Genomic DNA, 16,824 nt, shown 5'->3' with positions numbered 1-16,824 from the left:
ATTCCGCCGTACTTTTTCAGGCAAGTGTGTTCGCATAGAGGTTTTCAAGAGCTGGTGTGAATAAATATAGATTTAAACTCAACGAGTCAGGATAGTCTGCGCATGATTTGATGTTTTATTCGGACCCAGAATAAGGTGAGATGAACACTGCGGAGCGCTAAACACTCATGCAGTGTGTGTTTCATTCATACTCGAAGCCAGAGGGCGTCTCGCGAAGAACCAGGAAAACACTAATATCAACAAAAGCATCCAGCTATTGTTGTATGAAAACAGCAATATTAGAAAAACAGAAACGTTTGGAAAAATGAAGACATTAAACATATGATTGCGACAATATATGGTTTATTTGTGTTTTTCAAGTCATCTCCAGATAATAATAAATTAGGCTATATGAACATCCAGTGCTAATTAACATAGCATTTATTACAGTATAGAAACTATTCTGCCTTATTATGTGATAAAACAAGTGTTTGTAGTAGCCTATGTAAACGTTAACAAATCATTATTATTGATTATTGTCCAGCAGTTATCTGATTTCTAAACTAATTAAAAGCTAGAAATTAGAGAAAAAAATAATAAAGTTGCCTATACACTACCAGTCAAAAGTTTTTGAACAGTAAAATTGTTTTTTTTTTTTTAAGTCTCTTCTGTTCACCAAGCCTGCATTTATTTGATCCAAAGTACAGCAAAACAGTAAAATTTTGAAATATCTTTTACTATTTAAAATAACTTTTTTTATTTGAATATATTTTAAAATTCAATTTATTGTGATTTCAAAACTATATCTTTAGCATCATTATTCCAGTTTCACGATCCTTCAGAAAACAGGTTGATATTCTGATTTGTTGCTCAAAAAAGATTGTTGAAAACAGCTAAGTAGAATTTTTTCACGTTTCTTTGATGAATAGAAATGTTTTTGGTCGTGTAGTAGTATTGGATGATACACAGGCTTCTGAGTTTTCTCGGCAGAGGATGTGAAACATTGGCTGAGTTCCAAGTGCTTTCCAGTGTTGCCAGGTTTTTTCAAAACCGCAATTGCTACTCAAAACTAGCCCAATTGCATTTCAAGAAGGGTTCCGCGGAAAAATTTGCATTCCAGGTGCTAAATATCACATTATTGGGGTCGCTTCAACCCGCGGACATGTAAAGCAACCCCAGCACCAGTATTAAAATAGCCCAATTCCGCGGAAAAATTGCGGAAGTGGCAACGCCGGTGCTTTCTGAGCTGTCGCGTCGGCACTGCTTGGGTCTCAATCAACAAAATATTTCATCTGTACGCTCACATGAACCTGCACGCATGAAATCTCTTCGGGCCTGCAGTCGGAAACAAGGCTAACGGTCTCCTTCAGCATCTCACCTTCATCACTTCATCAGCCTACACCTTTATAAGTATCATTTTTGTTTTATGCACTTGTGGCGCTTGGGCATACATTTTATTCTCTGCAAGGTTATTTACTCAAACGTTAAATCGCTTGGTGTTGCGTGATTGTTTATCTAGCAGACTAGCACTGCATGATCAAGATGTTAATCAAACTAATACATTCAATGTTTGGAACAACTCTTTTGTAATGAGGCATTTTGAGGCTCGATATTAAAGGCTTATAATCTTTATAGTCTACTGATAAAGATCGTTGCTAACATTATTCCTTTCTGAAAAATATGCTATGTCTAGCACACTGTAAAGTACAAACCCGATTCCAAAAAATTTGGGACACTGTACAAATTGTGAATAAAAACAGGATGCAATGATGTGGAAGTTTCAAATTTCAATATTTTATTCTATTATATAATATTTTAGAATGCAACATAGATAACATATCAAATGTTTACACTGAGAAAATGTATCATTTTAAGGGAAAAATAAGTTGATTTTAAATTTCACTAGTTCATGCTTACATATTATTAGCTGAGGTATGGAATACGTTTTTGGTGTGCTGTCTGGGGAAGGGCTCCGAGCTCTGGAATGGCCTGAACCTAGAGTACCCCCCAAAAAGCAATTGGACTAAGGACAGCCGCCAGATTAAGAAACACCCCCCAAAAATAGCATTGTAAGTAAGTACTGGCGGGGGCTAATTTTTTATTTTCCTGAAAAGTCAACTGGTTGGCAGGCCGGAAGAGCCTACGTACTCCAGTGGGAGCGACTTAAGCGTTGGAAGGGTAGGCCCTACCGGCTGCTGGTACCGGACTGCGTGGTTTGGGGTGCCCAGTCGGTAGGGCTCGAGCTGATGCTCAATGGGAGCTCAACGCGTTGGAACGGGTGAGCCCTACCGGCCTATGAGGAGGAGCAGCGTGATTGTATAGCCCGACCGGGAGGACCCGAGTTGCCTCGACTGGAATAGGTCACGGTGTCGACGTACGGGCCCTACAGGCTGATAAGCCCCTGCTATTCAGTGGGCGAAGGGCAAATGGCTGACCGAGAGGGCCCATGAAGCCTCTGACTGGAGATTAAGACTCAGGACAACGGACATCTGGGTCCTCTCAGTTTGGCAGATAAAAAGCTTTGGACTGACCGACAAGGAGGACTCTTGCGACATCCGACGGGAGATCAAGACTCATGGCATCGGATGGATGAGACTCGCTTGCGGGCGGCAAGTATAGAAAACCGACCGGGAGAACTCTCGCCAGATGTCTGAAGGGAGCACACGCATCAGACGGGTAAGCCTTGCTGGACGGGGAGAGTGAAAAGGAAAACCTGACTGGGAGGGCTCTCGCGGCATCCTATCCTGGAGACACCAGCCACCATAGTACAATGTTTACCGGAAGCCAGAGCGCCTGACATCTTAGCAAATTTAAAAGTGCTGGCTAATGCTAAACGTAAATACAGTAAGATTGTTATTCACGCCGGCGCTAATGATGTTCGACTCCGCCAGTCGGAGATCACTAAAAATAACATTAAAGAGGTGTGTGAACTTGCAAGCATGATGTCAGACACTGTAATCTAGATTTAAACTGCAAGAGTGTGTCTGCCTCCCGAACAATGTTAGGTAGGTTATTCCAGAGTTTAGGTGCTAAATAGGAAAAGGATCTGCCGCCCGCAGTTGATTTTGATATTCTAGGTATTATCAAATTGCCATAGTTTTGAGAATGCAGCGGACGTGGAGGACTATAATGTAACAAGATCTCGTTCAAATACTGAAGTGCTAAACCATTCAGGGCTTTATAAGTAATAAGCAAGATTTTTAAATCTATACGATGTTTGATAGGGAGCCAGTGCAGTGTTGGCAGAACCGGGCTAATATGGTCTTACTTACTGGTTCTAGTAAGAACTCTAGCTGCTGCATTTTGGACTAACTAGAGTTTGCAGAACTTTGGTTACCCAGTAAAGCATTACAATAATCTAAACTTGAGGTCATAAATGCATGGATTAACATTTCTGCATTTGACACTGAGAGCATAGGCCGTAATTTAGATATATTTTTGAGATGGAAAAATGCAGTTTACAAATTCTAGAAATGTGGCTTTCTAAGGAAAGATTGCTATCAAATAGCACACCTAGGTTCCTAACTGATGACAAAGAATTGACAGAGCAGCCATCAAGTCTTAGACAGCGTTCTAGGTTATTACATGCAGAGCTTTTCGGTCCTATAATTAACACCTCTGTTTTTTCAGAATTTAGCTGTAAGAAATTACTCTTCATCCAGTTTTTATATCGACTATGCATTCCGTTGTTTTTTTAAATTGGTATGTTTTGCCGGGCCATGAAGAAATATAGAGCTGAGTATCATCAGCATAACAGTGAAAGCTAACACCTTGTTTGGTGATGATATCTCCCAAGGGTAACATGTAAAGCGTGAAGAGTAATGGCCCTAGTACTGAGCCTTGAGGTACTCCATACTGCACTTGTGATCGATATGATACCTCTTCATTCACTGCTATGAATTGATGGCGGTCATATAAGTACGATTTAAACCATTTAGCCAAACATCACAGGGGATTTATCATTGACACTTGTTTCTCTGGATAATGTTATATGAAGCACCATTACTTCAAACGAGTTATACTTGAAGCCCACCCTTTGAGAAATCGTGAAAACATTGTTATAAATAGCAACACCTCCCCCTTTACCTTTTGGACGTGGCTCATGTTTATAACAGTAATCTTGGGGTGTAGACTCATTTAAAATAATGTAATCATCAGGTTTTAGCCAGGTTTCTGTCAAACAGAGCACATCTAGATTATGATCAGTGATAATATTATTTACAAAAAGTGCTTTCGTAGAAAGGGACCTGATATTCAATAAGCCAAGCTTTATCATTTGTTTATCCGTATTGCATCTGTTTTTTATTTGTTGAACCTCAATTAAATTGTTACTCTTAAATTGGTTTGGACATTTTTTGTATTTTCTAGTTCGGGGAACAGACACAGTCTCTACAGTGTGATATCTAGGTGAAAGAGTCTCTATGTGCTGAGAATTAACTGACTTCTGTGACGTGAGGCGGCTAGCAGATGGTCAGTTTAGCCAGTCTGTCTGTTTCCTGACCTGGGCCCCAATTAGTCAAGAAAACAACATTAAAATAAGAGAAGACAGAAAAGAAAGAAAGACAAATTACAACAAACAAAAACTGTTGCCGGGGGAGGAAAGTATAAAATTTCAAAACAAAAATACAAGATATACATATAAAATCAAATAAATATATTGTAAAGTTCACATACTTTCAAAGTTCTTGCAGCTTTCTTATTCACAGAGTCTCTGATACTGTCAATATATATACTTATTAAAATAAAAAAAAAAAAAAACAACTCCAATAAATAAATAAAAAAACAACTAAAATTACACTTATGAATGTGAAATTTTGTCTATAGAATAAGTAAATTAATTAAGTAAAAGTACTGTTTCTCTTGGTCAGGATAGTCAATAATGCCAAAAAGTAAATTTTCCCATAGAAGTGAAGGTTTTAAAATCTGAATATTATCGCAAATAAATTTTTGGACCTTAGTGTTACTGAATATGTACAGTGCCAAAATAAGTGCAAGACAGTTTCCTCGTATTCATTAAACATTTTATTTTTACATTTATTCCTTTTTTACATTTTTGTAAATAATGATTTGCTGGATAAATTCTATGAATAAGCTTATAAAAAATTTAATCTTAGTTCTAAGATGATATTTCTGTGGTAACAACCACACTTTTCTCCAGAAAATCAATATTCTGTTCAATAAAGAGACCCAATGAGACAAAACATAAGGTACAGTAACAATTTCTCTTTGGAAAAGAGTACGGACAGCTCTATTATTATTTTTGGGATTTACTGAAAAACTAATTTTACCAACATAAGTTTTAGTAACATCAAAAGACACTGAATCAGGAGAATGGTCTATATCAATAGCTTTAAATAGCATGTGAGTACCTGAAGGGATTGAACCAATAACAATTGCAAATTCTTTTTGAGTAACTGGCATTTTACAATAAGAAAGGAATTCATTATAAGAAAAGAGGGATTTATGTTTGTAAAGAATGTTTCTATTATTCCAGATGAAATAGTGATGCGGAGAAAACATATGCTTATATATTAATGACCAAGATAGGAGGACTTGTTTGTGGAAGGCAGATAACTTAGCTGGAATTTTATCTATATTATAATTACAAATCAAAACAAAACTAAGCCCACCAATGTTTGAAAAAAACCTAATGAGGGATAAAATTCCAGACAGAAGTGGGTTTTTTTAAATGATGCTTGATGAAATCTCTTTAGGGTCTATTTATCATTAATTTTAACTGATGAATAGTATTTAATGTAGCCTGATTTTTTTTCTAGTCTAAAGAAGTAGGAGGTATTCTGTTCACCTTCCTCCAACCATCTTTTCCTAGACCTTATGAAGGCTCCTTCAGCTTTCTTCTTATAGATGTTGTCTAATTCGCTTTGTAATTCTGCCATATTTGTTTTATCTATATCTGAAAAATGATTAGATCCTTTGTTTAATTCTGCCATATTTGTTTTATCTATATCTGAAAAATTATTAGATCCTATGTTTAGGAGTGAGGTAATTCTAGTTCTGGGCAGTTTGACCCAATTATTATTATTTTTTTTTTTCATGCATAATCGGGTGTTCAATGCATTTTCTACTGGTTGAGGAATTACTGCAGTAAATTGACTTAGGATGGTCTATTTTACTGTCATTAATGAATATTGTAGAATAATTCCACACTAGTAATACAGGTTTGCATGGCCCCAGAAAATTATGCTGTTGTTTACAAATAAGAGCCAGTCATGATTCTAATGAAGTGAAAGACAACTGCAGTCAAAATACAGAACTTTTACTGTGCAAATTTCACAAAAATATTTTTTTATAAAAACCAATACAAAAAATAGAACAGCTTTCAATACTTCTGCTTCAAGTTCAAGCCCAGGTCCATTACACAGTATTCAAGTAAATCTAAAAAGAAAATATAAAACAAGTGACTTAGTAAAGTGACAATTTGCATTAATATATGGGCTTTGGGGTATATTCACATTCAAATAAATAGTAAAACAAAGTGAACAGCATGCAAAGGCAACTTACATAATAAATACAAAGGTTTGCAACTTGCATTAGTTCAAGCCCAGGTACATTACACATGTATTCAAGTAAATCTAAAAATAAAACTTGCATTGCTTTTGAGGTCTATACACACAAAAAAATAAAAAATAGTAAAACAAAATTATGCAACTTGCATTAGTTATTACTTGCTTCGAAACCAGTATTGAACATATAAAAGAAATATAAAGTGCAACTTGGCTCACAGGATTATCATGTATAATGGAAAAAATAATCACACATTTCAACATTTACAAATTTTTTGCCAGGAAAACCAGACGGTCTCAGATGGAGCACTGGTGGCAGGGATGCATAAATACTGCTGAGCTAGCTTGGCAATGCGAGGGAAATTTGTCTGATGGCATCTCCACCAGTCTAAAGGGTCTGTATCACTGTCAGCCTCTGTGGTCTGTAAATAGACTGTCAGCTCCATTCTGATGCTTTCCTCTTCTGGCAATGTGAGTGTACTGCTGCTGGTGGTGCTTTGCCTTTTGAAAAAGCTGGTCAACGTCTTTTTTCTTTTTTCCTCAGGAGGAGGAACAGGCTCTGCTTCTGCTGCTGCTGCACCAGCAGCCCCTGAGAGTGTGTCCTGTTGAGCCTTTATTAGTGGCACTATCTCTTCAACTGCTCTGGATAGAACCCGCTCCACCTTTTCTTTATCCATATACTTGGTTCTAAACCGTGGATCAAGAAGAGATGCAATGTCAAGCATGTCATCTGTGACCTGATCGGAATATTTCTCATTCAAATAAGCTAGAATGTTTCTCTTCACATCCTTCGTCAGCTGAGTATCACTCTCTTCCTCAGCAAGAATGGATGTGTTGAAGAGACTGAGCACTGGCTTAAGGTAGGAGACACTGACATATTGCTCTCCTGACAAGGCATCTGTGAAGTCCTGGAGTGGGCTCAACACCTTGTTGACAGCCTCTAGGACATCCACATATTGCCATCTAAGGACCAAGTGCATTGATTTCTTGTCAGCTTTTAGAACCTGACTAATGGCCCTCTCTTGCTCCAGTACTCTTAGAATCATCATTTGATGTGATCCCCACCTTGTAGGCATCTCAGTAGTGAGCACATGCTTTGGAAGACCCAGATCGTTCTGAACAATGGCCAGGTCCCTCCTTTTCTTCCAAGAGTATGAGAAGGCTGACACAATTCTTTTGCAGACACCTACTGCACGTTGTATGCGGTCATCTTTCATACCTCTCTCAGTAAAAATGACAAATAATTATATAGTTCACTTTTCCTAATGTTAATTAAAACATTGATTTTACTTTAGCCCCAAACCAAATGATTACAATAAACTCATAATAATAATGATGATAATAATAATAATGATATTAATAATAATAATAATAATAATGAGGATGATAAGAGATAACAGAAAACTCCTTATTAACATAATTTTTAGGGCTGGACCCGAATATTCGAATATTCGTTCGGTGGGTTGGTATTCAATTTGAAAATTTGACATTTGAATATTGTTTTGTTCTTTTTTTTTTTTTTTTTTTTTTTTCGGACCTGGTATCCCCCGCGAAACTGTTCTCATTCGCGCTTGAATAAGGCCGAGGACACACTAGCTGCTTGGCATGAGCTTCTCAGCTGCGTGGCGTGTCCGTTTTTATTTCGGCTCCCATGTTAACAGGTTGGGACTTTGCTCACTGCCTGCGTGAGACACACAATGACTTCTTTTTAAAATAATTTATTTTTTTATGATATTGTGATTGCATGAATGAACAAGAGCAGCATTTACTTAACTTCTTAGCCTAGTAGTTATTCATATTGTAATATGAGGTTTGGTGATCTATTATTTTTTTATTTGTTCTTCTCTTTCTCTGCAGGTTCCTTAATCCCTGTCCTTTTAAAAAAACAGCACCTCATTACATCGGAAAAAAAAGGCACTTTTAAGAGCCACATTTGTTTTGTATCTTGTTACTCTCTCTACTGTTGTATTGTGTTCTCTCTCTCTCTTGCTGTCTTACTGTCTCTCCCTCCCCTCTGAGTGGGGTTTTTGTTTGTTTGTTTTGTCTTTTTTGTCCCTGTGTGTTTATAGTGTGTTTATATTTTGTGCCATGTCTGATCCTGAGATGGACCGTCTCCTTAATGAGATGAGTGACCTTGTCGATCAGGCTGAACATCAAGCTCACCTCCAACAGCTCATTAGCATGCACCAGGAAGCAGAACCATCCACCAGTCAGCCTTCCACCAGTAATCAATCCACCAGCCGGCCATCAAACAGCAAGCAAGATGTTAGGTGGATTAAGAGGGACAGTGATGGAAACATTATTTACGGCAGGCCCAGATCATCCCGGAAACAAGCAGTTACATTTTTTTTACATTAATGTTAATTAAAATGTAGACTCCAGATCTAGTTTTGCATCTTGATATGGTATACAACATGATCATAAGTCATGGGTCTGAATTAGAACATATCTGAGGTTATTATTACGTACCTGTACCTAGCATCAGGTAAAGTTTGTGTCATTGAGTGTAAAAAGCAACAGCTTTTTTGCTACAGCAGGTCCCAGTCACAGCCAGAGTCGAAAGACTGGTGTCTATCATATCAGGGCTCCTGAAACCAGTGCGGAAATGACCAGTGACTTTCCTTCCATTACTGCAGGTGTGTTATTTATTTTGACTTCACTGGTTCAAAACAGTACAGTATGTTCATTTATTATAAAATGGCCATTGTTCAATGCTATTCTCTTTTGTTATAATAAACTACTGTTTTTAAATATTTTGCATTGTTTTAACAGAGTCCTTCCTTCAAGAGCTTAAAAGCTCGCTGTTTGAGGACATACATGAGGATGAAACAGCACTTCAAGCCTCAACAGACTGGTTGACCCGAAGGAGCCTCATATCAGGGTGGTGGGAGAAAGAGAGACCCCGACTGGTCAACACCATGGTGCCTCGACAACATGCGGCAACTCGGATCTGCCAACATTGTGGAAATGGTTCAGCCGTAATCCGTTGTTGTGACTGCCGACCACACCCATTCCTCTGTGGCCAGTGTGATGTCAGGGTCCACCGAGGTCAGTTGTTCCACAACAGGGATTCGATGACACATGCATTCTTTCATCCATTGCCTCCCACAACTTGTGTTGTGGAGAGGGTTCTAACCCAGTGTGGTAAGCTGTAGTTTTCTTAGACTTGACTGAAAAACTGATAGGTCGATGAAGCCGTCAAGTACATCTTGTTTAAAATAGTTGCCAGTAAATAAATGTTATTCTTTAATGCTTATCCATGTGTTTATTTTTTTTTTTTTCAAGAGCGTCTTGTCCCTTTAGAGATGCCAGAGACAATATGCGGTTGTCGACGAGTATCGTCCAGTGTCATCGCAGGACAGTCCATAGTTGTGGTTACAATGAATGGTAAGAAGAACTTTATGGGTTTGGGTGGGGGTCACTTCTGTAGAAGTGTCGGCAGAATTTCACCCACAGCTATTTGCTGATCACACCATGTATATACTCCCTCTCACTTTTCGTCACAATTATGCACATATACGAATCATGTTAAATTCAAACATGTTACATTGTGCAAGAAATTTTCTATATCATGGCTGGAAATCCAGAGGTGTCAATAGGTTGTGTGTTGATTAGATTGGCTGGGCCCAACTATGTGATGGAAAACAGTTAACCTTTGTTTGAATGGGGATAGTTAATTTGCCTGACAAAAGTGTGACTTCTAATAGAGTGCCTTTCAAAATGTTTGTAGAAGTGTCCTCCTGATCCATCCTTAGTCAAAGGTTCCCATATCAGCTGTCAGAATGACACAGTTTGGTCTGTCAGAATTAACTTTGTGTATATATTTCCTTCTTTTTGCAGGGCGATATGATCTCAGATTGCCTCAGATTAGATGCAAAGCATGTGAAGCCACTTGGAGTCCTGGAGTGGATGACCTGATCCGTAATGACTACTGGCCTGCCACCTTCTCACTATTCAACTGTGTATGCAACAGATGTCCTTTTTTTCTTTTGAAGAGCTGAAGATGGCAGCACCAGGGATGTCTAGCCAAGCATTTCTTAGAATGCTGGATCAACGCACTGTTCGCTTTGGCCGTGTAAGTATTTGTGGTAATAATTGCGTAACTCCATAAATAATACTATGAGGGCATGATGATGATGATAGTACATATGAACATTTGCACTGTTTAGGAAAAAAGTTGTTCAATTTAGACCCTTTATAAACAACCATAAACTCATGTTCTCTCATCAGCAGTTTGCACTGAGACATTTCCAAAAAAAAACAGGTAATTCTGAAGATGTCAACTTCAACTGCATTGGATACAGACTTTGACATCTTCTCCCCAATATAATTTCCTGATCCCAGAAGTGTTTCCTTGGATTAATGGCCCAAACACTGCACAGGCTAACTTCTAAATAATATGGAAGCTGTTGTAGCCCTCTTTGTGAATTGATTTAAACTGAATGTCAAACAATATCCTGTATTTTTAATGGCCAGGTCCCCCAAATACACCAGTGTATAGTGTATGAGTGAAGTCTACACATTGTTTATTTCCTTTGATATGTATTCTAAGGAGTGGTTACGAAGTTAGTACAAACATCCCAAAATGTATCCATTTAGAACATTTTACTTCAGTGTAGTATATTGTTTAATTTGATCCGTTTTACTGTTCTCTTTTGTTCTCTTTTACTGAACTCTTCTTTGAAACAGAGCGGAAACATCACAGCAGACAGCTTCCGGAAAAGCTTCTTGGAGTGGGAAGCTGTCCAATTCGAAGTGGACAAATTATGTCAGGAGGACCACTTTGACTGCCCAGCATGCAGCCCAGACATGCTTGAAGTATCCGTTGATGGAAACCGTAAGCACTACAGATTCAAGAATGCAGCAATGTACTGTGGGTGCATTGACGGTCCATTACTTTGAAAGTAACTGCTGTGAATTGAAAATCATATGAATATTTAAAGTTAATATGTATCTCTTTTATTTAGATCGGAGGAAAAAGCCATCTTTGATGGCGTGTTCATCGCGAATGATGATGATGTCGCAAGATTCGTGGACCATGTCCATACCTCAACCAGTCATGTAAACTTGCACAACTTCTCTATATTTACCTATAAAACACCACGTCCTACAGAGGACTTTGTTTGAACAAATTTGGACTGTTAAACATCTTCCATGTTTTAGGTCTCTGAAAGAGGTGTCTGTGGAGGGCAATGGTCAGCGGTGCATGAAACGTCTCAGAAGTCCTCAGGAAAAACAGACTAGGAGGGCCTGGAACTCGCTGTATGTCGTCATGGGGTTCTCTTTCCTGCCCTCAATATGTTCAGGGGGGAGATTTTTGCCTACCCCCTGTACCTCCAAAAGCAAATTAAGTTAATTTTTTTGCAATGGATGTGGCATGTAAGTACTGGCCTTACCTCCAGAGAGTGACAGAGAAATGCCCTGAGCTTGAGGATCTCCTCACCATGAGACCATTTCTTTCTGTTTTTCATGCCAAAGCTCATGATTTCAAATGTGAGGTAAGAAAAAATGATTGTCCATGACATTTTCTTTCCCTGAAATCCTGCAAAAGATTGTTGCCACTTAGGTTTTGTTTTTTTGTTTTCTTTTTTAAAGGTAAAATGGAGTGGAGCATATCAGGAGGGGGTTGGTTCGACTCTTGGGGAAGAGGTGGAGCAGTGCAACGCCTTCCTCTTGAGGATTGCTGTTACGACAAAGCACATGTCAAAAGCAGGTAAGGTAACCAGTAAATTTTGATCCTGATGACATGGGTGAGCCACTTTGAGCTTATGCATATATGCTGACTCTGAAAATATAAAGATCAGAATATATTAAACACAAATGGATGGGTTGATTACAATAACATCATCCTATTTTATTTGACGTGAGGATAATAAGGAAGGGCAGTGCGATATAAAAAAAACACATCAGAGTACCATTCACCTACTGTCCTGCCATAGTGCTCCATGCCATTTTAATACTGTCCTGCGCCACTGTGTCATGCTATTTCTTCACTATCCTGTGCTATTTACCTAACCCTTTCATGGGACAGTAATCAAATGGCACAAGACAGCAGATTAGTACCATAGTACTGTACTGTAAGTTATTATCTCTGAAAAGTTTGTGATTCAAGTCTGCACAGTTTCTTTCTCCTACTGCTACTGGAAAGAAGGGTGATAATCTCATATTTTTTATTTTTGCAGGATACATAGACATGCTGACGATCATGGCCATGCGCTGGAACCAACAAAAGTTTGACAACTTGGCTTCTACCCTTGCCCGCCGATATCGGAAGGTAAAGACACCAGTTCCCTTTCAATACTTCACTCGTACTGCGTCGAAGACGCTTATGGGAAAAACTCATTTTTTCTCCTGAACTGAAGCCTTATTCAATCACGCAGTGAAACTGCACGGCCATTTGTTCGTGCAGTGTTATTAAAACAAACCAATGGCTCGGCAGTGGTGCTGCTGCACGAACCTATGGCAGCGAAGCCCGCCAAAGCCCGCCAAAATGGGCGGGGGATCTGGCTATATATTGGCCGCTTCGCCACAGGAATTCAGATTTCTTCTTCTTCAGCGACGACGTCACATTGCTTCGCTGATCTCCACTGAACTGCTCGCCGTTGACACGCCTCGCACTGGAACACAACTGTCGGTCCCCGTTGCAGATACTTCGCTTCCCTGCGGCCATCTGGCGAGAGAGAGATTGAAAGAGCAAATTTCTCTAAAAGAGCCTTTTCTACGGCGTTGTTTCAAATGCCGTCTCGTCATTGCTGCTCGTGCAGATCCCCTCTGCACGCTGATGACGGGCACAGCGAGTGTGTCACGTGCTTGGGGAAACCCCACGCTGACGCAGCACTCGGGGGGAATTCCTGTTCTCGTGCCTCGTTTTCTCTGCCCCAAGGGGATTCCCCAGTCCTCTTTATTCAGCCAGACCAATGTCCCTCTGCTGCCGCGAGTGATCTGGTCTTGTTTGGAGGGACTGAGGAGGAACTGCTAGAGGACAGCACCTCACCTCGATTGACGGCGCTGTAGAGAGAGGATACGAGCGATTGCCGCCACTGGACGAGTCTGTGGCCGCGCATCTCTGCCCGCCCACGGCTATTGGATGGAAAGCCAAGGCCAACCATCCGCCCAAACCCTGCCGTACGACGTTGACGCTCTCCGGGCGTCCCAAGCAAGCGCCCACTGCTACCGCCGCTTCCCAGCCTGTGAAATCCGAGCCTCAACACCGTTCTCGCTCGGCCAACAGACGGTTTCAGTTCCCTAAACGCATGAGACCCCGGCCCAAGGTAGTGCCTGATCTACAGGCAAGAAAGAGGAGGGGGCTAAGTCTCGCTGCGACCGGACCACCCCCCAAACTTCCCCGTGTGTTTTGCCGTCCATCTCCAGGTGTCGACGAAGTTGTTTTTGCTGCAAACAATGGGCCCTTTTTAGCACCCAGACAGCAAAGCGCTGTTATAGCGCACAAAATAAAAAACACACTCCTTCACAAAAAGAGCAGTTTTCCTCACATAACACTCACGAGTGCTATGTCGAGTTAATCCAACCTCTGTCCATCCGGGCCTCACAATGGCAAACCATTCCTGGGGTATCAGATTGGGTCATGGGAATAATAAAACATGGCTATTCCCTTCAGTTCGCACGATGACCACCACGCTTTCGTGGGGTGGTCACCACTTCGGTGCACAACGAAAACGCTCACGTTCTTCGCGCCGAAGTAGAAAATCTCCTGGTGAAGGGAGCTATAGAAGTCGTTCCCCCAGCGCACCGCGACTCAGGGTTTTACAGCCATTACTTTCTAGTTCCCAAGAAGGATGGCGGGCTGCGCCCCATCCTCGATTTAAGACATCTGAACCGTGCCCTCATGAGACGGCGCTTCAGAATGATCACGTTGAAACAAATCCTCTCACAAATACGCTCAGGGGATTGGTTCTTTTCGCTGGTTCTGAAAGACGGTTACTTTCACATCCAGATAGCCCCCCGTCACAGGCCGTTCTTGAGATTTGCCTTCGAGGGTGTGGCTTACCAATACAAGGTCCTCCCCTTTGGGCTGTCTCTGGCACCTCGCACATTTACAAAGTGCATGGATGCAGCTCTCTCCCCTCTCAGGCAGAAGGGAATCCGCATTCTCAATTACCTCGATGACTGGCTAGTTCTTGCTCAGTCAGAGGGGGAGGCATCGAGTAACAGAACCCTGCTCCTCAGCCATCTGGAATGCCTGGGGCTCAGGGTGAATTTTGCCAAGAGTTCGTTGTCCCCCAGCCAACGAATATCATTTCTGGGAACAGTGTTAGACTCAGTTACGATGAGGGCAACAATGGTGAAGGAGCGCGCCGCGACTCTACAGCGACTCGCGGCCTCTTTCAAAATAGGTGCTTCTCGCCCCCTAAAAACATTCCAGATGTTGCTGGGCCTGGTGCTGGAGCTCGGGCTGCTACATATGCGCCCACTCCAATATTGGCTGAAACCATGTGTTCCACCTCATGTGTGGTGTCACGGACGCCTGAATATCAAGGTGAATCAGGACTGCATTTCGGCCCTGACCCCTTGGAGGAACATGTAATGGATGGAACGGGGTGCCCCGCTTGGTATGGTTTGCAGAAGGAAAGTGATCTCCACAGACGCATCCAACAAGGGTTGGGGTGCGCTGTGCGAAGGGAAACCCGCTTTCGGCCGATGGTCGAAAGAGGAGAGCAGGCTTCACATCAACTGCCTCGAGATGATTGCAGTTCAACGAGCCTGCCAGAGCTTCCTGTCAGACCTAAAGAGCCAGATCAGACAGCATGACAGTGGTCTCTTACATAAATCACCAAGGTGGGCTGTCATCGACGCGTCTCTTCAGACTAACGTCACGACTGCTGGAATGGACCCAGAGCAACTTGAGGTCCCTGAGAGCAGTGCATCTACCGGGCAAACTGAACAAGGGTGCGGATATGCTGTCAAGAAGCGGAGTCTCCTCAGAAAAGTGGAGGCTCCACCCGCAGACAGTTCAGAAGATATGGGATTTCTTTGGCAAAGCGGAAATAGACCTCTTCGCCTCAAAAGACAACTCCAAGATCTTCTTCTTCAACTTCCAAGATCGAGGACGCGTTGTCCCAGGACTGGCCCAACTGTCTTCTTTACGCTTTTCCTCCGGTTCCTCTGATTCCCCAAGTAATCAGGCGGGTCAAGGACCAGAGATGCAGGGTTCTTCTTGTAGCCCCACTCTGGGAAAATCAGCACTGGATCGCCGACCTGTCACAGATGCTGACGGCGGCCCCATGGCCCATTCCTCTGAGACGGGACCTCCTTTCTCAGGCGGACGGAACAATTTGGCATCCGCACCCAGAGATGTGGTCTCTGCACCTTTGGTCGCTCGACGGGAACCCACGGGACTCCCTGAGCGTGTGCTAAACACAATTTCACAGGCTAGAGCTCCGTCTACACGACGCCTCTATGCCTCTAAATGGTCTGTGTTCTCCACATGGTGCTCAGACCATGGCGAAAACCCGACCTCCTGTGACGTATCAGTGATACTGTCATTTTTACAAGACCTCTTGGAGAAGGGACGATCCCCCTCCACGCTCAAGGTCTACGTAGCGACTATAGCGGCATCACACACCCTTATAGCAGGCCAGTCGGTGGGCAGAAACGACTTAGTCGTCCGACTTATGAGAGGTGCCAGAAGGCTTCATCCGCCTTGCCCTCCCACTGTCCCTTCATGGGACCTGCCCACGGTACTGAGAGCCCCAAAGAGGGCCCCCTTTGAACCGCTACAGTCCATAGGCCTTAAGGCCCTGTCGCTAAAGACCGCTCTGCTGTTGGCACTAGCGTCTGTTAAGCGTGTGGGCGATTTGCAAGCACTCTCGATAAGCCCTAATTTCCTAGAATTTGGGCCTAACGACTCAAAGGTCGTCCTGAAACCAAGGCATGGCTATGTACCAAAGGTCCTCTCCACACCTTTCAGAGCACAAGTGGTCACGCTCTCTGCATTACAAAACACAGAGGACGATCGAGAGCTGAATCTGCTTTGCCCAGTGAGGGCTCTAAAAGTCTACATAGAGCGTTCTGCGCCGATAAGGCGATCAGAGCAGCTCTTCATATGCTTTGGAAACCGCACCAGAGGGTTACCGGTCTCAAAGCAAAGGCTTTCGAAGTGGATTGTGGACGCAATCCAGCTAGCCTACTCTTCTTTGGGCCTGCAAAGCCCAATTGGAGTAAGAGCCCATTCGACGAGGGCAGTGTCTTCGTCCTGGGCATGGTCTAGTGGCGTGACTATCGCAGAAATGTGTGAGGCGGCTGGTTGGAACTCGCCGTCCACATTTGCTAGATTTTATAATCTAGACGTCCCAGCACTTCA

At 42.0% G+C, this 16,824-nt stretch overlaps 1 protein-coding gene across 2 annotated transcripts in view; it reads left to right on the top strand.

The window, feature by feature from the left end:
- Positions 1-8,204: 8,204 nt before the first annotated feature.
- Positions 8,205-16,824, top strand: part of LOC109101388 — a 57,838-nt gene continuing 49,218 nt past the window's right edge. Inside the window, exons 1-10 of one of the 2 annotated variants that reach the window (XM_042754343.1) lie at positions 8,205-8,840; positions 9,038-9,139; positions 9,276-9,890; positions 10,344-10,578; positions 11,193-11,340; positions 11,471-11,564; positions 11,667-11,882; positions 11,982-12,001; positions 12,099-12,216; positions 12,686-12,777. In XM_042754343.1, coding sequence (XP_042610277.1) covers positions 11,870-11,882; positions 11,982-12,001; positions 12,099-12,216; positions 12,686-12,777 — 243 coding nt within the window. In that variant the 5' untranslated portion in view covers positions 8,205-8,840; positions 9,038-9,139; positions 9,276-9,890; ... (2 more) ...; positions 11,471-11,564; positions 11,667-11,869. Of the gene's footprint in view, positions 8,841-9,037; positions 9,140-9,275; positions 9,891-10,343; positions 10,579-11,192; positions 11,341-11,470; positions 11,565-11,666; positions 12,002-12,098; positions 12,217-12,685; positions 12,778-16,824 lie in introns of those variants that run through there. The other variant, XM_042754342.1, reaches the window with a different exon arrangement.

This window comes from Cyprinus carpio, unplaced genomic scaffold, assembly GCF_018340385.1.
Source record: "Cyprinus carpio isolate SPL01 unplaced genomic scaffold, ASM1834038v1 S000006497, whole genome shotgun sequence".
Classification (NCBI taxonomy): domain Eukaryota; kingdom Metazoa; phylum Chordata; class Actinopteri; order Cypriniformes; family Cyprinidae; genus Cyprinus; species Cyprinus carpio.
The sequence above is the reverse complement of the archived record's forward strand: the minus strand, read 5'-3'. Positions and strand labels throughout refer to the sequence as shown.